We start from the raw sequence: 23633 nt of genomic DNA, 5'->3' as shown, positions 1-23633 counted from the left end.
TGACCCCGAAGGCACAAGCAAATAGGCACAGAAAAGAACAGGCGTTGGTCAGGACTAATTAGATCGCTGCTGAAAATTAAAGACTCGTTTCAGAGGGTGAAGCCGCTCAGCAGTGGCGACCCCATCACAGCATCGTGATGGGAGAACAAGTTACCTGCGAGCTTGTCTTGCAGACCACACATATCTGCAGCTCTCGGCTGAAATAAACGGCCTCCCTGCTCCGCTGACTGCCATCTCCCTTGCTAAGCCACCTCCGCTAGGGAACGTCTGGCTGGGCGAGGGGTGGGGGTCCGGGGGCACATCCCTAGGGCTCAGAGATTTGTGACGGGGATGCGAGCGATGCCTCCCGGGGACGGGGCGGGGGGGAAGCAGAGATTACTGCAGGAGGGAGGCAAAGAATAGCCAGTTCTACTCAGACGGCGGGATGCACAGCGTTTGCTGGCCTGCAGCTCTGGCCTCTGCGCCACCGGCCCCATCCAGCATGTCGGATGCAGAGGGCTCAGCTCTGTCTGGTAGGCAAAGGGCCGTTTCCAACCCTGGTTTTATAAAGGAATCAACAGGGAAGGTCTGAAAAACTATTGATGTCGGGGTCCCAACCCAGACGACTGATTTTGGGGCGTGCGTTGGGGGGGGGTACGCCCAGGTACCATATGTTTCAAGCTCCCAGCCAGGGCTGAGAGCCCCTGCCCTTGGTTACCCCTGGCTCAACAACAATTTGGAGTCCAGGACCAACCCCAACCGCTTCAGCGACCCACGACCCCACCAAAGAAACGTGCAGACACAGGTGTGAGCTCACACGTGTACACCTCTGTGTAGCCGAGTAGCCACGTGAGCAAACCCATTTTCGGTCTGCGGGGGGGGGGGGAAGGCCGCGTGTTGCTCTTACCAAACAGACCACGAGCCCAGGCAAGGACCCCCCACTGCCCTCGTCGCCCTAGGCTGTCCTGTCCCATCCGTGATCTCAGTCCTGGCTCCTTCCACCTGCAGATGCCCGACACGGATAGGCACCGCGTGTGGCGGCTCTGGTGGAGCGGGGTGAGCACAGGGCTTCTGGGCCCAACAAGGGTGAACGTGCCTGCAGTGGCGGAGGAGGGAAGTGAGGTGGAGAGGAGGGGCAAGAACTAGAGCTCCTGCGCTTCCGAGGACTCGACGGACTCCGAGAGCCTGGCCACAACTCGAGTCAGGGCCCTGTTCTCAGCCTGCAGTTGCTCGTTCATCTGCTTCAGGGTTTGAATCTGTTTTAGCTGGTGGAGGTTCTGTAGAGAGTGAAACATGGAGGGGACAGACAGACAGAGAGAGAGACAAGACAGACCAGAAGAGATCAAAGTAGGACAAAGAAATCACGTGACCTTTTGTTTTTGTTTTTAGTCCGCATGCGAGAAAGGAAATGAGAAAGGCAGGAGTGATGGTGCAGGAGGGGGAGGGACGGAGGAATGCGCCAGCGAGGGGGGAGCCAGGCCTACGTCCCGGCTGAGGTCTAGGGGGGCTGAAGGTCGGCCACGCGGACACCACCACGAGGCTCTCAAGCAGCGCATGTGGAGCACTTCTGAGAGTCCTAGTCCACACGTGGTTTGGGGCCTTCTGAGCTGATTCAGCGCGGTGCAGCCCGAGCCTCGGGGCCCTTCTTCATCGTCAGTGGACCTGGAGTTGAGGACTCCGTGTTCCTAAATCCAGCTGAGGCCCTTTCCTTTCTCCCTCCTCTCCTCTCGTCCCCATACTGGGCCCCCTACTCCTACTTGTGTTTTCTTTTTATTTCTGGGTCCTTCTTTTATTTCTTATTCAAAACAAACAAATAAATAAATAAATAAATAAATAAATAAATAAATAAATAAATAAATAAATAAATAAATAAATAAAACAAGGAAAACAAAGGAGGGGCCTGTCGTTTAAGCACCTGTACGAGGCATGCACTGTTTAGAAGGTTCAAGTGGCACCTACGGAGACAAGACGCTGGCAGCTGTCTGCACGGTGCTCTGACCTGTTTGGTAGGATGATGCTTCGCTGACCCTGCTGGTTCTCCTCTGCAGTCCAGAGGCTTGTTCCAAGATCCAAGAACTGCTACCTCGCCTTTGACCCGCTGCATGACTACGTGCATCACGGAGTTCACGGCTAACCTGCGCTCTTTGTCGCAGCTCATGAACAGGCTGGCAGCTGTTTACAACATACACACTCCTACTCTGAAAATTACAGCTGTGCACTGAAGTTGGAGAAATCATAAATGTCCAAGATAATGGAATTGGTTAGAGTGATGTACTAGTTCAGACCTCACTATCTCTAAGTATTACCGATGGAACAGAACAGCCCACAGACACTGTTCCTAATAACCTTGTAGCCCATAAAGGACCTTAACGACTTCACTAAACGGCATTGTAGCCCCGGCCTGCCTACTGTTATTTGTCCTTGCCTAAGGGGTCATCTGTACTGACCCCATAACCAAGACCATCAGCTCTTTGGGGGAGGAAATGATTTTATTATGCAAATGGGGCTTCATAGAGGAAGATGAAAAATCCTGTGGATTACAGTGACGACAAACCAGAGAGAAGCCTCTCATAACCCACACGGATGTGAGGGATAGAAATGAAGGATTAGTGGGTTATAGTTGGAAGTGAAGAAGCAAGAAAATGAAAGGCAGCATGAAGGGGAAAAAACAGTGAAAACGAAAAACAAGCAGAGACAAACTGCTGAATCTCTCTTTCCCCAAAGAGGGAGAATGAGCACCTTGGGAAAAAGGTAGAGCAGCCATTGAAGGGCAGGGGCCAGGCAATGCCCTTTACCCTCTGCAAGCATCTCATCCATGGAGAGGACTGGGATCAGAGGAGATCATGGTGCAGCATATGGGAATATTTAAAGAAATGGGCAGGGAACAAACGTAAGAACCAACGGAAAGTCCCTGGCTCTCACCCTTCTTTGGTGTTGACGTTGGACCAAAGCTTTCAACATAATCATTGTCATTATATGGAGTGGTCCTTGCCTCCCAGGGAATATCGTTAATGACACAGACTATGAAAATGATTCCATCTAACATGTGAGTACAAGCAGATCGAGGTGGAAGAATCTGGAAGCTAACAGCATGAGGGAGAGAGGCAGGAAACCATCTGGTGGAATGTTCCGTAGGGAACAGAACTGGAAACAAGGCACGGGAAGGAGATGGAGGGGAGGGCAGGGCACAGGGCAAGGTGGGCGAGGGCAGGATCAGCTGGTGGTATTTCCAGAGTAAGTAAAAATAAAAATTCCAAGACCAACCTAAAAGGGGAGTGGCTGCTGGGCCCCTCATGCAAGGACCCGGGAGAGGGAGGGCGAGGGTCTGGGAAGGAGGCCGAGGCTGAATGGAGGGTGCAGCAGGAATGCCGTCAGGTCGGAGGTGGGCAAGCCCCAGAGCAGCGGCGCACGGCTCACGCTGACATGCACAGCTGTCAGGGGCTGGCACGGAATCCCACTGCAGTCCAGGATCCGAGCGCAGTCTGTCCTGGGCAGAGCTCAGAAATACTTACCCTTCAGGTAAGGCCAGGGAGGCACCGCCCATGTCACAAGCACAGAGCCCCGGTACGTCTGGGGGAGCCCGACGCATGGTCCCCATTTAACCTGGCTCTGGCACTGTATTCGCCAGAGTCACAAGAACAGGCGCCAGAGTCACGTTGTGTCCTCCAGCACCTACCGCATCTTCGGGGGTCCCTGGAGGACCTGCTCCCTACTGACTGCCCCAGAGGTCTGAGCGTCTGTATAAACCAAACAGGCAACAGGCCAGGGGCTAACCGGCCCGCGGCTCTGCTGGGTCCCAGGTGGCCTGGCTGCCTACAGCACAGATTTTGACCCCTGACCAGTCCCAAGATGTTCATTACCGTCAGCTGTGGCCCCGGGGAAGGCCCGAAGGCTACCCAAGTGGCTTACGAGGCTCCTTGGAGGCCAGCGACAGCAGCTTCATGATGTTTGTGTCTACATATGGGGAGTTTCTGCCTATCTCAAGGTGCTGGCTGAGCCGCGTGGTGTTCCTGCCCCCTCCCCTCTAGGGGAGCTGGACGATGCGGAAACCTCGTGTTGGGCTTTGCTCTGAGCAAAGGGCGTTTAGGGGCTTTAGGACTTGCAGGTGCTTCTTCTGCATGTGGCTTTGCAGTTGGTGATGGAGAACAACGGCAACGGACCGAATGGGTCCATTTTTTAACTACAAAAACAAAAACAGCTTCAAATTGGTGTACCTGTTTTTTGAGGTCTAAACACTCAGGATCTGGTTCCATTTGATAATTTAAACAACTGAATTTGAAGTTGGCTGGCAAATGACTTAAGGCTGAGAGAGCAAACACCTTCATGTACTGTGCTCTCTACTGAGGAAAGAAAGGAAGTCGTGACCTAGTTTAGGAAATGACAACCTCATAGGGTAGGGAGAGAAAAATACGTAAGCCCGTCTCAAACCATAGGACTGGGAGCCACTAGAACCCGGGAAGGGGCTCTCATGCCCGGTAATTTAGGGTTGGGATAGGAGGACAGAAGGACCTCAACTGCTCCATTTGGGGACTTTCTGGGTCTTGTGCGTGGGCCTGGGTGGACGTGGTGCAGAGGTCCACGACCAGTGGGTCTGGGCTGGCTTTGGGGTCCTGGGTACTCATTAGAAGGCACCAGCTTTGGCCTCACTGACACGCTCCTGATCAGCATGCAGGCTATTCCTTCATGAGCATCACTGACAGCTGCCTCACAGCAGAGTACAGATGGCACCACTCAGGGGGTTTCAAAAATGGAGGAAACCCCCAGTGCAACAACCAAGAGCAGTGGAGATTCATTCATCAACAACTGCTTAGCGCTGCTAGCACACTGCTCTACGTGGGAGCGAACACCTGTGTGGTAGGCCAGGTGGGTCTGGAAGGAGCAGAAGACGGAGACGCTAAGGGGGAGGTCGTCACTGCAGGAGAATCAACCATTTGTTATTTGGACCTCTTGCTATCTTACATCGACTTCAAAGAAGTAAGTGCCGCTTTCTGGAGATATAAGTAGGTCTTACTCGAAATTCTATGTGGATGTGATCAGTTATGATCAGTTACAGCCTTGGAACCGTGACTGTAAGACCTCAAGAGCAGGGCACATCTCCCTTGTTCTGGAATTATAAAGAGTAACAGGACTACGAGAAGATCCACTATGAGTGCTGGATCTTGTGTAAATTGGGGCCTTGTCAGGTCCTGAGAAAGATTTTTTTTTTTCCAGTAAATAACCGAATTTTTTTGGCCATTGTAATAAACGTCTCTCCTAATGTGCTCCGATTGCATATTACGGATGCTTGCTCACAGGAGACCTGGGATCTGCCTCATACTACCCCAGTGCTCTGGTTCCCAGGCAAAGAAACCTGAGTTTCGCCAGATGAATGCTTTGTAACAGACATCTGGTAAAATAAGATCCTTGAAGGAAAAAAAAAAAAAAGCCAAGGCCCAGCAAAAGCCCTAGGTGATTACGGGTGTGTGGCGTCATGCACTTGCAGGGCTCAGGTGCTCCCGAATCCCATCCAGGTGGCTACCCGGGCAGCTCTACACTCCCTGCCGCTCGCATGCCCCTTCCGCAGCAGGGAACTGACTCTTCTGGGAGGACTGTCAGTCTTAGCACTCAAAGCTGCGCAGGGTGGCGGCTGTTCGTTACAGCGGCTAATGGAGATGGTGGTCACTGCGGGCCGGTCACGGTGCAGGAGAGGAAAGCAGTGAGCCATGGAGTGTAACTGGAGGCACGAGCCCTGAGCTCATTCTAGTGGGCGAATGCTGAGTATTACTGCGGACTTCTGGGGAAATGGACCGGGGCAGGAAACCGACGTGTGAACCAATCTGCAATCTGCTGCAGAATGACTCAAACAGCCCTTCCGGCGAGGGGCTGAGACAGGGAGGTGCACCCGGCAGGAAGGTCTCTGGCCATGTTCAGGCTTCCCCAGGCGCCTAATGGGAGGCCTGCAGAGGGGGCAACCTTGTTTTAGCCTTTTCATCCAGCCCCTGGGGGCAAAGCTCTTGCTTAGAGAATCTTAGAAGTTTGGGATCCCCGGGTGGCTCAGCGGTTGAGCGTCTGCCTTCTGCTCAGGTCGTGACCCCGGGTCCCGGGATCGAGTCCCACGTCGGGCTCCCTGCATGGACCCTGCTTCTCCCTCTGCCTGTGCCTCTGTCTCTCTCTCTCTCTCGCTCTCTCTCTTTGTGTCTCTATGAATAAATAAATAAAATCTTTAAAAAAAAAAAGAGAGAATCTTAGAAGTTCAACCCAGGTTTGTCTCAGGTCAGCCAGACACCTCCCCTGAAACCAGAGGCAGCACTGGTTCCCAGAAGGGCGGTGGGGTGCCCACAGGGGACGCTGTGTGATCTGAGAGCGCTTGTGAAATGGCTGAGGAGAGAGGCTCAGCTCCTCTTCACACATCGCTTCTTGAGGGGGCTGAGTGTGTGGGGAGACCCGGAAGGGTGGGCCTACGCTCAGTCACCCAGCCCTGGCAGGCACCTGGAGAATGGGCGCACACAGAGAGGACGGAGATCTCTCCATACCTTCATCTCCTCTTCCATTTCTGACATTTTCCGCTCCAAGGCTCGCCTCTCCTGTTTAGAAACAATGAGACTGTTGAACATCTACTGGGTTTAGAGGGGAGTCAAAATGCTGCTTCCCAGGTGCCATGTGATCAGCAGCGTCACGTCTCAGGCAAACCTCATGCAGGGGACTGAGCGCTCGGATCTGTGTGATGAAACTACTTCACTGATAGAAATCACATGACCTAAATCTCCCATCAGACATTTAGAAGATAAGCAAATGGTTGGGCCATCGCCATTCTGCACAAGCTGAAGATTTCATGGAATTTCAAATGACTGCAAGTGACCAGGGCCCTTGCTCTGTATTAGGAAGAGGCATCCTTATCGTCCCCCCAAATTCCTAAGGAGCCGCTTCTACCATGATGGGGAGCAGATGGTGAGTGGGGAAGTATCATCTAGGAGGAAACCGCACCCCTCCCCCTCCCCCTCTCTTCCAGCAGCCGACTCCTCATTTAGTCTGAACTCAGAGATTCCTTGATTAGCTGAGATACCAACGAGGTTTTGTTACAGGCCAAGGAAATAAAATGTAAAACTTTGCTGCTTTCCAAATTAAACAGGAGAGATGGGAACATATTAAACCTCTGGGGTCAAATCGCAGCTAGGGTTCATCAATAAATCTGAGTTTTCCCAATCCAAGAACGTCAAATCCCAGAAAAATATTCTGAATGCAGTCGGGGGGAGGTCAGCAGTTGAGCCAGAATGCCCCCTCACCACCCCCCGTCAGAGTGAGTGGAAGACTCTGCTGGCTCATATTTCAGCTCAGGAGCCCAAAATCAACGGCAGAGGGTCCTCCTGAAAATGTCCTTTTTGTTCAAGGTGACAGGAAGGGTAAAGAGACCTTGGTCCTGGGCACGTGTGTGCGCGCAGGTCTGCTATGCACCCAACCAGCGCATGGGGTGACCTTCCAAGGACCTTCCCACCCTAAGGCTGGAATAAGTGAAAAGTACGGACCATCTGAAGAAGCCAAAAGGACTAGTAATCAAATTGCTGTCCAGAATCACACAAAAAGAATTTATTATCAAGCCGGGAATGGAATGTGGCAGGACTCCTGCCTTCTTAAGACAAACTTTTTCCACTGGCATGAACAACAAAGTGAGAGAGACTCAGATGGAACGGGGGCCGGGGTGGGGGGTGGCGGGGAGAGAAGCACACACATACCCGCTTCTCCATCTCCAGCATTGATGACCGGTCAGAGGTCTTCTCTTGTTTCTGCTAGTGCAAAGTGAAGAGAAACAGCGGTCACTTGGGTTGTCTCAGGGTCAGCGGGAAGCCCAGTCTGGTTTAGCTCCGCCGTCGGGACATCCAGAGATAGATGTCAGGGCTTGGGGCTCTCGCCGCGGCAGAGGCTCCCAGCACACAGATTCTGGTAGGCGCCTAAGCCTAACGTGATGCCTCTCTGGGGTCTGCAGGATTCCCACAGGGGAGCGGAAGGCAGTGGCAGTGTCTCTTAAAATCCGGCGCAGTCACAAGTGCAAATAAAGACATCACCACACACACACACACACACACAAAAGCACTTGCTAGGTCTTCAACACCAACTACCTTCTTACACCCCCCCACCCCTCCCTTCTCCTTTTCTGTGAGCGACCCCATAACCCAGAGGGCACGAGAAGTGGCTTTCTTCTGTGAAAACCAGAGACTCATGAACGTGAGTGTCCAAGCCCCACGGCACACTTCCAAGCAAGCCCTTTGCACTCCTATTCTTTCTGCTCTGGGCACTGACGCGACTTTCTTTTAAAAGCAGTCGTTTTCACGTGTGGATGGGCTTCCAGGGGTTCTCAGGAGCCCCCTCGCACAATCTGCCCTGCTTGGAACTGAACAGTTCCACTTTTATCTGTTTTGTATATTGAGCTTCCAGGCGGGGTGTGATTCTATCTGAACAAAAGATCAGAACTTTACTTTAGAACGTCTTTGACTTCTGCTATACATTTCACAGGAGGGCCAAGGGAGGGATTTAGCCACCACAGCTCAAAAGTAGAATAACTTCGGGTAGTGACTCTTAGACAGGGAATGGAAATGAACCCTGAGTTCCTTTTGGCTTTGGCATTGTAGAATTTCTCACATTTGATAGACATTTTACCTATACAGGGTGATTATTTTTATTTAGATTGGTACCATGCACAAAAAAACATTCAATAAATACAGAAAGTATGCTGGCCGCCTTGCAGGGGTTTCTTTTTCCAGAATATAAAGGAAGAGCTGGAACTAACAGTAAAACTCTTGATTTTTGGCTCCTGTCCTGGGCTTTCACCTTCTGTTCTGAAGGTCATGGCCAACTGCCTTCACACTGAATCTACTACGGAGCGGAAGGAAAAGAAAAAAAGGCAGCAGTAGACCCTGGAGCTTGTTTATATCCTCCGTGGCCTCTCTCCCTGAGCCCGAGATGCACAGAAGCTGTCGTGATTCCACGATTTTCCCTTAGTTCACATCTACACAGTGACTTAGCTGGCTTGTTTGAACCAAAGAACTGGTTTGGTTTTGTTTTTTAAATCTTAACCCCCGTAGAGTTAGGGTGGACCTTTTATGTAATACATTGAGTGTGTCCATGTGGTAAGTGTCTCCCTACAACGTGTGGGGCTGACAGGCCCTGCTCTCGGTCGGGCCAGGCAGCTCCATTTGTGGTAAACAGAAGAGAACTGCTCTGCAGCACCGTGATTTCTTCTGAATTTCAGATTTCTTCTGTATTTGGCAAAACTAAGTGTACTCCGACACACCCAGCACAGCAGTTGGCTAGAAAGTAGACCCTGCTCCCCAGTGACTGCAAAGGCTGATTTTATTTTCAGTGTCCTCCGTGCAAGCCAATGTCAGCTGCTTGTTAGGCTGCTCACTGCTCCGAAGCACAAGCCGGTGGAAAAGCCAAGAACCCCTAAAGGTCAAAAAGTGTGCTGTCAGAAGAGTGCTTCTGGCGAGAGTGGGGAGCAGGTGAAATCGGGTCCTCTTGTGGATCCTCACAGGGCTGCTCTGCAAATTTCTGCAAAGTAGCCCCAGTGATTCCTGATGAGAAGCAGCCCAAGATCTGTATTAATTAATCCTTGTCGGTTCACGGCACCACTCAGAGTAAGAGTCCGCCTCGGGCACCTTCTGAGCATGTCCTGTGAATGAGACCCGGGGCCTGCCCGGGAACGCTGCGGGCCAGAAGAGCCCTTGAGGTTTATGTGGTCTGTCCCTGCCGTGCGCACGCGTGTGCATATAGATTTTCTTCTGGATCGAGACCCACTTTCCTGGTCTCACTGAGTCACTCTGGGGCAGTGAGTCTCCGCAGCGGAAGAGCCGCGTTCAGCTCTAACCACCAGGCAGAGGGGAGCCTCCTACCAGCCGCGGGCCAGGCCCTCCACTGGGCACCCTGCCGCGCCCTCTGGCAAACGCGGTGTCCTGGCTGTCCTGCGGAAGTCTCAGGCGAGTTCTGGGGTGCTGTCTTCCACGCGCTGGCCCATCCCATCCCATCCCATCCCATCCCATCCCATCCCATCCCATCCCATCCCATCCCATCCCATCCCATCCCATCCCATCCCATCCCATCCCAGGAGGGTTGCCACAAGCTGTTCCGAGGTACTTAACAGCCCTGCTCCCTGAGCCCCGTGTCCTCTGCACCGTACGGTCCTAGCATCTTAGTCTTTGCTTTTGGATTATGTCATATGGCCAGAACGACCAGGCATTTCTAGTTTTCATTTATGCTTTCCCAGTAATGAGCCATTTTTATCTCAGTTCAGCTCTCAAAGTTCTGAGTCCCCGGGCATTCCGGGAGGGCAATAACTCAATAGGTTTCCTGTTAACTCAGCAATAAACCAAGACAGCACTTGCTCTGGCTTTGGGCTGCAGTGTTGGTCTCACTGGTGATGAGGTTATTGCCTCTAGGACCCTCTAAAGCACCGCCTAATTAAATCAGGCCTGGCAGTGAGAGGAAATGGTTTATCTGGTCTGTTTGCTACTAACACTCTTTATTCTTAGGCTGGAAAACGGTGGTGGCTTGAGGAGGTAACATATGCTGCGGGACAGAACCTGGGCTTTGGGACATTCTGATTAACACCTTTGTTCCTCAATTTCTTTCTTTCTTTTTAGAGAAAGAGAGCACGAGAGAGCCTGAGGGAGGGGGAGGGGCAGGAGAGGGAGAGAGGCTGCCGGGCAGGCCCCAGTGTAGAGCTGGACTCAGGACTCAAGCTCACGACCCTGACACCGTGACCGGAGCCAAAACTAAGAGTCCGATGCTTAACTGACTGAGCTACCAGGCGCCCCAGTCCCTGATTTCTTATACGACCCACACAAGCCACTTATTTCTATTGGCCTAATCTGCTATCTCTCTGCACTGGGTTTACTGGGCTCCTCTCTCTAGGAGGTGATAGTAGATAAACTGAACTGAAACATGATGATCAAGACAGGAGACACTGCCTAGAACTAATCTTGTGATGCTGGTCGACACTTTTCTACTAAGAAATAAGTAGATAATCCATAATATTAATTATCAGCATTCAGGATGTTAGGAATTGTTCACTGAACGATCGCTTTTCCATTCTAAAGTTAAATGCTAACTGAACTCTGAGATCAAATTAGAATCTAAAGGGCTTCTGTCTTCTGTCTCTGAGAAGGGCCGATCTTAATTCCATGTCACTTCCCATCTCTGACCCCTAGGTTACCTTGCCTCCTCATACTCCCCCCTGCCACCCACCCTATTTCCTCTTCTCCCTTACCTGGGCCATCTTCTCAAGCTTGGACTTTATATCTGCTAGCTCTAGCTGGGCCTCTTGAAGTTTTGTTTTCAGTTTTTGGTTTTCGGTCAGGGCACTCTCGTAGAGCTGAGAGGAGGGAAAGAGAATCGGGTCACCTACGAGGCAGGGCTCCCAGGATTAGCACTCATGCAGTTTCATCCTAGGAGAACCCCCCCCCCCCAAATCATCATTGTGGGGCACACGGAGAAGATGGAGGAAGTCTAGGAAACAGAACACGTTCGGCCAATTGGTTCTTGCTTCTTAACATTGGTGAAGTCCCAGGTGCTAAACACGAATAGGATGGTGCTCCAACTTCAAAAATACCAATCTCCGGGGAGAAATGTAGTCGTTGTGGTTCCCCATACAAAGAGAATTATTATTATTTTTGTTTTTTTAGAGCCAATCTAGTGTGTATCTTGATTTTAGTCTCGATTTCTGCTTAACACAGCATTAACAAAACAAACATTTCATTAACAAAAATGGTTTTCTCCCCCAGCATCTCAGCACTTGAAAGGGAAGCCTTCAAGTCTGCCCCTGGAGCTAGGTACTCCTCCGCAAGAACCAAAGGAAATGAACTGCAAGATGTTTTCAACTCCCTCCAAACCAGATTATCATGCACCATCACCAGGAAGTATTTGGTTGACACTCGCAGGTCCTCAGTAAGAGCATGTGTTTGTTAATAACACCACTGTCTACAAATGACTCTCCGGGCTCAGACACACAGCACTACTTTTATTTCTCCTGTCTACAATTGTCGATCTTTTACTTTTTCCTATACCTCTAAGTATCTGATTCGAGGTGTACATTTACTGCACTGAGGACATTAGAGGAAGAGGTGGAGCAGACCAAGAAGCCCGAAAGAAATTAGTTGCTACTATTTACTGCTTCATGGGAACTAGACTCATTTTTCTACATTGGGGAAAAGGCTGAGAAGTTTATGTGTTGTAGCCCAACAACCGGAAAGTTGCAAAAGGAGCCTACTTTTTTATAATCCCGGTTGCTGTCCTCCTCCACGCGGCTGGTCAGAGTGGCGAGGCGGGCCTCCCGGGCCTCCCGGCGGGCTCTTGCTGAGGCCCGGTCCCCGTAGGAATCGCTGCTTGTAGGGTTACTACCTCCTGATTCCAACCTGTGGCAGATACATGGAAGGTAAATGTTGGTTTTGAGAATGAAGAAATGGGGGAGAAGGTAATGCTTCAGGGTAGTTTACGCCTTTTCTAAGAAGCCCTTGAGAACTCTGGCCAAAAACAACGCACATTCCTTCCCTGAATCTCCTCTGCCGGCATTCTTGGACCTTGGGGTTAAGCTGCACCGGCTTGGAGGAGGAGGCTGTCATTTGCCAAGAATGGAGCTTACATGAAAAACTGGCTGTTTGGATTCATGGACGGATTTAAATCTCAGAGCTTTTCAAATTAGTTTGGGGTTCAACAGCTTTCCTCGAAGAGTGTGCTTTTAAAAGAAGTTTCTTGGACCTCAATGGCTCTTAGACAATGATTCCAATGAACTGTCAATGAATCAGAAACATATGGACTTGGAGTTCTGAGCTGGAGGGTGGATGGGGAGGGGGTGGCAATGAGGGCTATGTTTTTGAGGTGCGCTGCTGGTTAGTTGGAATCTCACTTCAGGGTACCACCGCCGTGCCCAAACAGCTATTTTTCTGCCCTCTGTTCCCCAGTCCACACTGCGACTGTTAGCCTGTGATGAGGATTGCTACATCTTCCAGCAGTTGAGCTCTGAGAGCTGATGGTGGCTTCATTTCCAGGAGCGGTGAGTTCCTTAGTGGAAGGGCCTCTCAGCTGATGATCCGTTTACACTAGTGTAACGATCATCCTGCTCCTTGGTAGTGGTTTACATTTTTCCCAGACTTTGTTCTTTTCAAACGAGAGTGTGGCACACATAAAACTGCTATGTACAAACCAGCCCTGCGGAGCTCTACGTCCCCGACCCGGGATGTGTGCAGAGTCACAGCTGTGGAACTTCCATCTGATGGCTCTGTCCTGTGGTAGCTATTGCCAAAGTTGGGGGTGGGGGAGCCGAAGTAAGTATTAGCGGAAGTCGAGGAGCAATAAGGAGGACACAGAGGGGGAGAGGCAGAGTTCCTAGCGACATATGGCCACTTGGTCTTACAGCGATGCTAAGGCCTGCGACATTCTTCACAACTTTTTCTTCTTACGCTTAAAAAAATTTTTTTGTAAATAGAAACCACTTTACTGACTTTTCTGATTACAAAAGCAATACATGCTTAAGTAGTACCAAAGTGTCTAAAACAGAAAGTAAAAGTCACTCCATAATCCTGCCTGAGAAATAACCCCCATTAACACTTTACTTCTATCCTTGCGAAAGGTTAAACACATAAATACATTAAAATATATATATTTCTATGAATAAAACCAGATAATACATACTGTTGTCTAACTCTCCTCCTCCTCCCTCCACTTATCACTACGCCCGGAGGCATCTCACCTTATCTTATGTAAGTAGATATAGATCTGCCTCATTAGAAAAAAAAAATGACTGCACAGTCTTCTACTGTATGGCTGTATAATAATTTAATCTTCTATTGACGGAAACCTATATTATTTTGAACTTTCTAGCTACTATAAATGATGCTACAGTGAGAAGACTTGTCTATGACTTTTAGTTATAGCATTTGTCCAATTATGTTCTTAGGATAAAATCTTAGAACTTTTTGATCAAGGGGTAAGTGTAATTTTAAATGTTGATATACGTATTGCTATACTGTCCTTCAGAGCTAGATCCTTTCTATTCCAATAGGAGAAACAGGTCATTGTCATTAATCTTAGTATTTGTAGATCACTAGGAAGGTTCAGTATCTTTGGTTGCTTATCTGTCCCTGAATTGTCTCTTCATAGCCTTTGTTAATCTTTTGCTTGTTATACTGTGGGGACATCCTATATAGCAAGGCTTTTAAAATACCTAACATAAGCTGCACATATATTTTCTCACTCTACTTTTTGTCTGTTTAGGGTGTCTCTTACTAGCAGAGATTTTAAATTTTATATAACTAATTTTGACGATTTTTCCCCTATGGTACCGTGCCTGGGAGAGTCTTTCCCATATAAAGATTATGAATATTCTCCTCTTCTATTGCTTTTGTAGTAAAATCTTTTTCTCTTAAAAATTGTAATAAAAAAAAATTGTAATCCATCTTGAATCGGGTTTTGCTTTTGTTTTTTGGTATGGCTTCAGGGAAGGATGTGTTTTCCCAAACAGTCAGTTGTCCCAATGATCACTTATTAAATAACTCTTCCCCCCCCAGAGTTGAAAAATCATCTGATACACGTGACTTTGGGGGACTGTCTATTGTGTTCCATTGGTATCTTTGTTTATTCTTGAACTAGTATCTCGCTGTTTTAAGCATTAGTTTTTATAGCATATTTTGAGGTCTATAGGGAAAGTCTCTTTTCATAAATGGCCATTATAATGTAACAGAATTCAAAAAAATTAACTATAGCAAAATACCAGTCTCTATCACATTTACAAAACTAATTTTCTGCTAGGTTAGATGTAAATTATTTATCTTCAGCTCGTGCCTGGTGAGAGGGTAAGCAGAGGAAGAACCCATGCAAGCTTATACGTTTTAGAATATATTATTAAGGTAGAACAAGCTCAGTTATCAAACAGATTATAAGACTCATCTGCCCAATGTTATCCCATAACTACATTTCCCCTCAACCTCTTCTTAACTTCTCTATCAGAGGAATGGTGGAAAGGGAGACAGCTTCATACTTTCGGCTCCTTAATCTTTACTATTTTCTATTCTGTTCTTCAGGAAGATCAGTTTTGTCTCTTCAAATGTTAGGTGAAAAATTACAGACGATCATTCCCCCAAACTCTGATCTGCTTCCTTAATTTTTCAGCAGTTGCAACACTGGTCTTTAGCTCATTCAGTGAGTTATCACAGAGCACCATCTAGGTAGAAGGAACCGTGTTAGCTCCACTATTAAATGACCGTATCTAAACTCCATCTCAATTTGGGCATCTACCCTAACCAGATTAGGCTAATGGCCTCTTCTCTTTGCTCATAATACCTGTCCATACTACTACCTTGGCCCTTACTGAAGGCGAGGGTAGTGCTTTATTCATGCTGTTTCCGTAGCACGGTGCCTGGTAGGTGCTTTAGGAAAATCAATGTGGTGGAAGCATACAAAATGAACCGGAGGGAGGAGAATCTGAAGGTAGCAGGTGAGTTGAGAAGCTACTGCATTAACTTAGGCAGGAAATAATAAAAGTCTGAACTACTGTGGTGGCTGAGGAAATGAAAAGGAAGGAAAGGAGGTGAGAAATATGAGTACATGATATAAAGCTGAGTTTAATTACACATGCACTTCTCACAAGTATTAAGCATGCATATAAAACAGGGAAAGGTCTTACCTAGAAAGTCTTTCATGCTAGAGAAAGGAAGAGACAAAACAAAAACAAAAACAAGCATTAGCAAGGGGCTGATAATTATTATTTCCATTTATAAATGCACTTTTCAAATCAGATGTCTCAACTTCACAGTTGGAGATATGGGTGCAATTTAAGAAAAGCAACTCAACTGACTGCACAAAAGGCTATTTAGCTCATCTTCATTGACTCAGTAGATTGCGACTTTGGGGAGAGCATCTTTTTTAACTGGAAGTCAGCAAACTGTAAAATGATAAAAAACCGCACCCCCACCCCTATCCACCCCCACCCAACTAACAAACCAGCCTTGTCTTCTAGGAGGGACTGGCTTTCTGTGTGGCATTTGGCCTCTCGGGATCTCAATATACATTCTATTAACTTCCTTCAGTTCACAAACCCCCAACCCTGCCCTCAGTGAAACTGCAAACTAAAAATATTAAAACTCAGGACAGTTCCTGGCTTTAGCCTAGACTTGTAGTGAAAGGTGGCCAGAGGGTGTGGGGAGCAGGGAAGTCCCACCCTGGTCCCTAGGATGGTGGTTAGCAAATGAAAAGAAGAAAGTACTCTGGGGTCTCAAAAGAAAGGATATAAATCATAAATATAAATATAAATATTTATATATTTATAAATAATATAAATATAAATCATAGATATAAATCAAAAGCTTGGTTATCTATCAATGGTCTATGTATGGTTGTAAACAACAAAAAATGATCATGTTGATAATTTACATTTTTAAAAATCATAGATGACTGTTACCCTCTTATTTCCACCTTTTTTTTCTCCCCCCAAAGAACTCAGGCAAATAAAAACTCAGGTGATTTGAATATATTTACTTATTTTCTCTTTGGAGATACTGAAGAGCAACAAAGTCCTAGAGGACACACAAAAGAAGGAAGAAGAGAAACAAAGGTCCAACAATCCACAAAACGAGTAATAAATCCTTTGACTACTGAGGAGTCGCTGAGTGACACTGCTCTGCTGAAGAAGCATTAAATGGTGCCTGGAAGCCACTGGTTTGTCCACCAACACGGCACGACAGCGCAATATATCCCACCCCCTGAGGCTGTCCAGAAGTATTTGCTGAAAGGAATTCTCTCTCTAAATCAGGAGTATATTCATCAGAATTCTTTCATGTGCTTTTTCAAGAATGTACACATCCCAATCTCAATCCTAGAGATTCTCTTTCTCTAGGTCTAGAGTAGGGCCTTTTTACATGTATTTTTTAATAAATATCCCCTAGGTGATTTAATAAATTTATTTAAAATATTTATCTTTTAAGTAAGTAAAGCAAAAAGTAAGTAAGTAAAAAATTTTAGTGACATCCTGCAGGACTTTGATAAATGTCCCCCAGGTGCTTCTGTTGTACAGCCCTGGTCAAGCACCGCTGGACTTGAACAAAGGCTTTCTAAGGTGAGGATGTGTCCCACTGGAGATGAGGAGGCCAGTAAGGAGAGTATATGGTGTATCTTTAGCATTCTCATACACTCGGAGTTGAATATCCTAAAACTTACAGACCCGGAACTGAGGAATTTCCCTGTCTCTCATTTACAACTGATCTTCAGGGAGAGTCATATGCATGGCCCACACTCTCAGTGACTACTTTCTCAACATTAACTAAGTTTTTTTTCCCTTGCTTGAAGCTTATTTTCAAAAAAAAAGAAACTGCATTTTAATCGCTTCTCAAGAATTAATGTATAAAAATGCTCCAAGTCTACTCAGGTAAAACTGAGATGGCAGACTGTTGACTCTGCCCACTCGCCAGCTTAGTGGTAAGATCCAGCCTTTAAGGCATCTGGGTGAATTCAAATTCACATCCCAGGAAACCTGTAAACTGTGACCTGCCAAAGATTCATGAATTACGAATGAACTCCGTACCAGCAAATGTTAAGGGTCTACTGAACTTAAGAACCCACTGCGTGCAAAGCCCTGCAGAAGAGGCACCAAGGAAGCATACAAGAATAGGCTGCACGACAGCGCGGAGAGCACCAGGAACATAATAAACAAGCTCGTCCGAAGCAACGTGGGACAACACGTGAGTAAGTGCTAAGGAGAGAAGAGGGGTAACCAGCGGGCCCACCCATGAAGGCTTCCTAAAAGTCATGAATTTTGAGAAGATAAGGTGAGGGAAACACAAGGACATAGACACATACGTTTAAAAAACCACGTTGTTACGGGGGGAGGTCTCCTGGCCCGCGATCCACGCACACGTACCCCCTGGCACATCCTCAGGACCCGAACATGACGGGTGCTCGGTAAAGACTCACTGAACCGAACCGCTACTGTTTCCGGGAAGGAGTGTGACGTCCTTGGCTGGAGCTGAGCCCCAGTTGTTCCGACAGCTCGACAGCTCGCTACGTGACCCTGAGCAAGTTACCACGTACCCTCACGGTCAGAATTAAATGGGATAGTTGCGAGGAGGTACATTCTCAAAGTGTCAGCTTCCTGTCCTGCCTCGCACCCCTCCCCCATTCCCTTTTTGGGTGGAAAAATACTATAGTGGCTGCTGATGTTGGTAAGAGTGGTAACATAGGACCTTTGATTCAGGGAATTGAGGTCACGGGCAACCAAATGAAACAACAATTTAACAATTTAGGAGACCACCTACTTTCTCTTGCTGCTTCTAGGCAGAGCTGCCTTTTTCAAACTTCATCGTCCATCCGGGAGGACCATTCCCCATCCTCCCCCCCCCCCCCCCCCCCCGGCCTCGGGGGAACCATTCTTATCGGTCTCTCCGAAGACAGACATGCCACACCACCTCTCGGGCTTAACCAAACTGCTCTGCCTCCTCCGGACTACAAGAGAAGCCTTTCTCACTTGGTGTACACCGACTGAGACCCGATGAACTTACTGACAAATCATGTTCGTTTATTGACTTTGTTATGGCTAAACTGTGGGGCTTCACTTGAAAATGCTTTAATTTCCTTTGTAAATAACTCATTCGTTGGGTAAGATTTTAGCTACGTCTTGAGCTTTAAGTTCAGCTTGCCCTATAGACTCTGGCAGTTATCTCTTTAGTGAAGAAACGGTGTTCTTTTCACTAAGACAAGTAAATCGGGATTTTACCAGGGATCACTTACAGCCTATATGTATATATATATCAAAGCATGCTAATCATTTCTACTGATTTATTCCTATAAGAATGACATACAATTAACCTTTTTCATTTAGAATGATCTGAAAACATTATAAAGCTATTTTTGCCCTGTCATCACCCCTAAGGAAGTTCTCAGACAGATCTGTGACAATATAGTATGGCTGTGTATACAGTCTGGCCTCCACTGAGGAGGTGGATATAAAATATGAACACTTAAAGACAGGAAAAAAAAAATAAAAGGTTAGAGCTGCCAAGCAGCAATCAAGTTCCTGGATATGAAAAGGTAGATTCCCTAGGCTTTTCAAGAGGCCTAAAACAATCTCTCCAGAGACGGCATGGAGAGGAAGGTAATGCTAAGGGTGCTCAAATGTGTCCCTGCCATACCAGTTCTTGTCCCTACAGGCATCCTGGCAGGAGATGTGTCTTACAGCCACTTGAGACGCTGGTGAATGACCCTGATTCCTGCCGAGGAACAACCAAGAGCAAATATCACAGTCTACTGTTCATCATTTTTTTTTTAAGGCATGTTAAGATTTGTGCTATCAATTGATTTTGGGGTGAACTTTATTTTATTTTTTTATTTTTTAGATTTTTATTTATTATTTATGATAGTCACAGAGAGAGAGAGAGAGAGGCAGAGACACAGGCAGAGGGAGAAGCAGGCTCCATGCACCGGGAGCCCGACGTGGGATTCGATCCCGGGTCTCCAGGATCGCGCCCTGGGCCAAAGGCAGGCGCCAAACCCCTGCGCCACCCAGGGATCCCTGGGGTGAACTTTAATAAAAATAATGTCTAGGTGATGAGTGATCCAGTAGACACGAGGGGAGACAGAGATGAGAGAAAGTAGGACTTGCAAGTTAATCCTTGATCTTTCCTCACTCCCTCTGACATCTCCCCCCCTGCTGCCGCCCACCCCCCCAACCCCCTGCCCCTTGCTTTTACCTGACTTTTGGAGCTATCTGGACTCCTTAAGTTTTTTATTTTTTTCTTTATTTTTTATTGCTTTCAAGGGCTACCTTAGCTATGTCCTGGGAAGGTCAACCCAGCCAATTAGAGGAGAGCATATAAACTTCAAGAATCAAGATGTGTATTCAGTAGAGGCAGCACATTGCCATAACACAAACAGTATCAAAGAAGGAAGACAACTGGGATTTCTAGAGGCGATGATGTTCTCATCGTAATAGAAATCAGCTTAAGAGGAGTGTTCCCAAAGGGCTGAAGGCAAGCCAGCTTAAAAGTATACAGGACATGGGGCGCCTGGGTAGCTCAGTCGGTTAAGCGGTCAACTCCTGATTTCAGCTCAGGTCATGATCTCAGGGGTTTGAGGTTGAGCCCCATGTCAGGCTGGGCATGTAGGATTCTCTCTCCCTCTCCCTCGCACTCCCCCCACCCTTTCTCTCTCTTAAAAACAAAACAAAACAAAACATATACAGGACTTAGGGTACAATTTCCCAGCTTCTGATAAAAACCTTTTTAGATCACACTTCCTCATTTTCTCGTGGGTGGAATACCTCTAGAAACCACTGTTTTGCTTGGCTTGATGTTCAAGATAATCTGGTGTTTGATGAAAAACACTGGTTAGATTTAGGGAGAGAAAAGTTTGGGTGTCTTGGGTAAAAGGAGCAGAGGTTCTGAATTGGTAGAGACTTAATTTTCCCTTTTTATCCTGCTGTCAATCAAACTAAGCACAGTTCACGGTTATCCTGACACTGCTTCTCATTCTAATAAGCTGACTGCCATCCCGGCAGGGAGACTCCTGAGTGAATGTGGAGAGAGGGAGACAAGATAGTGGGAGTTTGCCTAAGTGGGCTCAGGGGAATAGCAAGCCAGGAAGTGACATCATAAGAGGCAAGTGGAACACAGGCTGGGGAAGTGAACACCAAAGGTTTTCCAAGAGAAGATTCTAAGAAGTCGGCCTAGTGGGCAGCAAACAAGGAGATGCCCTACAACACAGGGCTCAGGGACCCCAGCTAAATCTAGGACCTTCTAGAAGCTAGAAATGTGAGTTTCTCTTACCTATGTTCTGGCAATAGCCCTATTTCTTCTCTGTAGGCTCTTTTATTTATTTTTATTTTTTAAAAAGATTTTATCCATTTATTCATGAAAGACAGAGAGAGAGAGAGAGAGAGAGGGAGAGAGAGAGAGAGGCAGAGACACAGGCAGAGGGAGAAGCAGGCTTCCTGTGGGGGAGCCGATGTGGGACTCGATCCTGGGACCCCGGGGTCATGCCCTGAGCCAAAGGCAGACGCTCAACCACTGGGTCACCCAGGTGCCTCTCTTTTATATTTTTAAAAGATTTTATTTATTTATTTGAGAGAGACAGACAGACAGACAGACACAGCAGGGGGAGAAGTAGAGGGAGAGGGACAAGCAGAACGTGTGCTGAGCACAGAGCATGGTGCGGAGCTTGATCTCGAGACCCTGAGATCAGGACCTGAGCCGTAATCAGGAGTTGGACGCTTAACCAGCTGAGCCACCAGGCGCCCCTGGGCTCTCACTTTTAAAAACAGAACAGTTACTCTTATTCTACTATTTCAATAGGGTCTGAAGAGCTTATCTGTGCGTGATGACATCATATATTTTAGAGAAGGCATGAGTGTCTGTCCTGTTTGCAGGTTAATGCACATGTGTATGATGTCACACGCTCTGGTCTGGAAGTCGTAGAAGGAACTTCTCTGAGTGTTTTAGTTAGAGTGCTGCTCCTCCACCTTCTACTGAAGAGGAATGATGGCCATTGAAGTGAGACTGTTTGGTGTGTCTGATACTAGATAAAAACTCTTCATGGAAGGAATTATTTTCACCGCTTTTATGGCCCAGCTGGGGGCACTAGATATGGTGAGTGAGAACCTGGAGTGGAAGAGACAAAAAGCTGTTCAGAAACCAGTATGAATACAGAAAACAGAGATAAAAAGAATTAGTTAGAAGGCGGCCATAGTTAAAAAAAAAAAAAAAAAAAAGCCCCCAAACCAAGTAGCAGGCTCTCTCCTTTCATGCCTCTTGAAATTCTCCCATAATAATCTCATTGGTTGGGACCTGTTTCTAATAAAAGAACAGAGTGAAGATCGCCATTAATTCAGATGGCAACCCGGCAAAGGGACAGGAACCAGGCCGGTTTTGATTTGTGAAATGTGTAGGGCTCTTAAAACACCAGAGACTGGCTTAGAAAAATCCCCACAAAAGCTTTTAACTTGAAAGTTATCAGGAGTTCAGGAAGGCACATAATTAAAACCAAACTCCTTTGACCAAGTTTAAAATAAAATTGTGGCTCTGGAAAGCTGGGCCCAAGGGAAAGGAATGAGACCAAGTCACATGTCAACTGCCAAGACTGAAAAGGGTTTAACTTATGTTCCTTTGGAGTTAGGGCTTGACCCCACAGCGATGGGAAAAAATCTCCTATTTACATTTTCCCTGAAAGGGACGAAGCAGAAAGAACATTTTATATCATGTTCTCGTGCACTAGTTGAGCCAGGGGCAACAATCTGAACTATTCTGGGACGGCCTACAGAGAACCAGCCTTTCCCTTCAGTGTCCTCACATGAATGCCTGATGACGAACAAGTCAATGATGGGAGTGTAGCTGCAAGGACTAGGGGCCTTGTGGATGCGTAGGGCGACTGCAAATCTACTCATTTTTGGAGCTGACAGGTGATATAATTCTATAACTTCTGAGTTTGTTTGTTTATTTTATTTATTCATTCATTCATTCATTTTTAACTTCTTGAGTTTAAGAATCATTCTAGTTTCCTACAAATGTCTAAGAGAGGCAGAGGTCTCCTAGCTTTCTACCGTTAAGGGAAGAATTCCCTTTACAACTCAAACAGATGGTTCTTGAGAAACTTGAAAGGAGAGTCTACCAGTTTCTAGCTTTGAAAGAGATCTGAGTCTGTATCGTTCCAGTAATCTCCTTGGGGATCCTGCACAGTTTGGAAATATACATGAGGGTGGAACAAAAAACGTTCAAGATTTACACCAAGGTGTGACAGTAGAGGATAGTGATGATGAAACCTGTATTGGGTTTTTTCCTCCACATCTAAATATCATACAAAAATTCAATTACATTAGTTTTCCATTGTTGCTGTCAAATTATAATAAAATGTAGTAGCTCAAAACATCCATTTATTATCTCACAGTTTTTGCAGGCCAGAAGTCAAGTATAGCTCTATGGGTTCCCTGTTCAGGTTCTCACTGGGCAGAGAGCAAGGTGTCTGCTGGCGGGATTCCTATCTGGAGGCTCCGGGGGAAGATCATTCAGGGTGTTGGCAGAACCAAGTTACTCGTGGCTGCAGGTCTTGGCTCTCCATTTCCTTGCTGGCTGTCAGCTGGGGGCAGCTCCCTGCTCCTACAGACGCCCGCCTTCCTTCCCATGTGGCCCCTAACATCTTCAAGCCAATAACAGCATCCTGAGTCCTTTCACACTTCAAATTTCCCTGGCTTCCCCTGTCATCAGCCAAGAAAGCTCTTTGCTTCTTGAAGGGGTCATGTCATTAGATCAGGGCCACCCAAGAAAATCTCCCCGTCCTAAGGGGAATTGTGTCATATAACATAATCAGAGGAGAGCCATCTCATCATATTTCTGGGCTCTGGAGATTAGGCCAGATTCTTTGGGAAGCCATTTTAGACTCCAACCATAAAAGACTCCCCAACCATTTGATTGATTTTTTATTTATTTATTTTTAAATATTTTATTTATTTATTCATGAGAGACACAGAGAGAGAGGCAGAGACACAGGCAGAGGGAGAAGCAGGCTCCATGCAGGGAGCCTGATGTGGGACTCGATCTCGGGTCTCCAGGATCACACCCCAAGCTGAAGGTGGTGCTAAACCGCTGAGCCACTGGGGCTGCCCCTCCCCAACCATTTTAGACTCCCCCTTTAAAAGAAAAACATAGTCTAGTTTA

General features: G+C 47.2%; 1 protein-coding gene across 9 annotated transcripts in view; it reads right to left on the bottom strand.

The window, feature by feature from the left end:
• Nucleotides 1-23633, bottom strand: part of PPP1R12B (protein phosphatase 1 regulatory subunit 12B) — a 203576-nt gene that overhangs the window by 7242 nt on the left and 172701 nt on the right. For 5 of the 9 annotated variants that reach the window (XM_055319040.1, XM_055319043.1, XM_055319047.1 and 2 more), the window contains 6 exons: nt 15626-15642; nt 12215-12359; nt 11216-11320; nt 7689-7742; nt 6492-6542; nt 1076-1256 (listed from right to left, as the gene is read on the bottom strand). In XM_055319040.1, coding sequence (XP_055175015.1) covers nt 1122-1256; nt 6492-6542; nt 7689-7742; nt 11216-11320; nt 12215-12359; nt 15626-15642 — 507 coding nt within the window. In that variant the 3' untranslated portion in view covers nt 1076-1121. The remainder of the gene's footprint in view (nt 1-1075; nt 1257-6491; nt 6543-7688; nt 7743-11215; nt 11321-12214; nt 12360-15625; nt 15643-23633) is intronic. The other 4 variants (XM_055319042.1, XM_055319044.1, XM_055319051.1 and 1 more) reach the window with 2 other exon arrangements.

Source organism: Nyctereutes procyonoides, unplaced genomic scaffold (assembly GCF_905146905.1).
Source record: "Nyctereutes procyonoides isolate TBG_1078 unplaced genomic scaffold, NYPRO_anot_genome, whole genome shotgun sequence".
NCBI lineage: Eukaryota > Metazoa > Chordata > Mammalia > Carnivora > Canidae > Nyctereutes > Nyctereutes procyonoides.
Note: the sequence above shows the minus strand (reverse complement) of the source record. Positions and strands in the feature narration are given on the sequence as shown.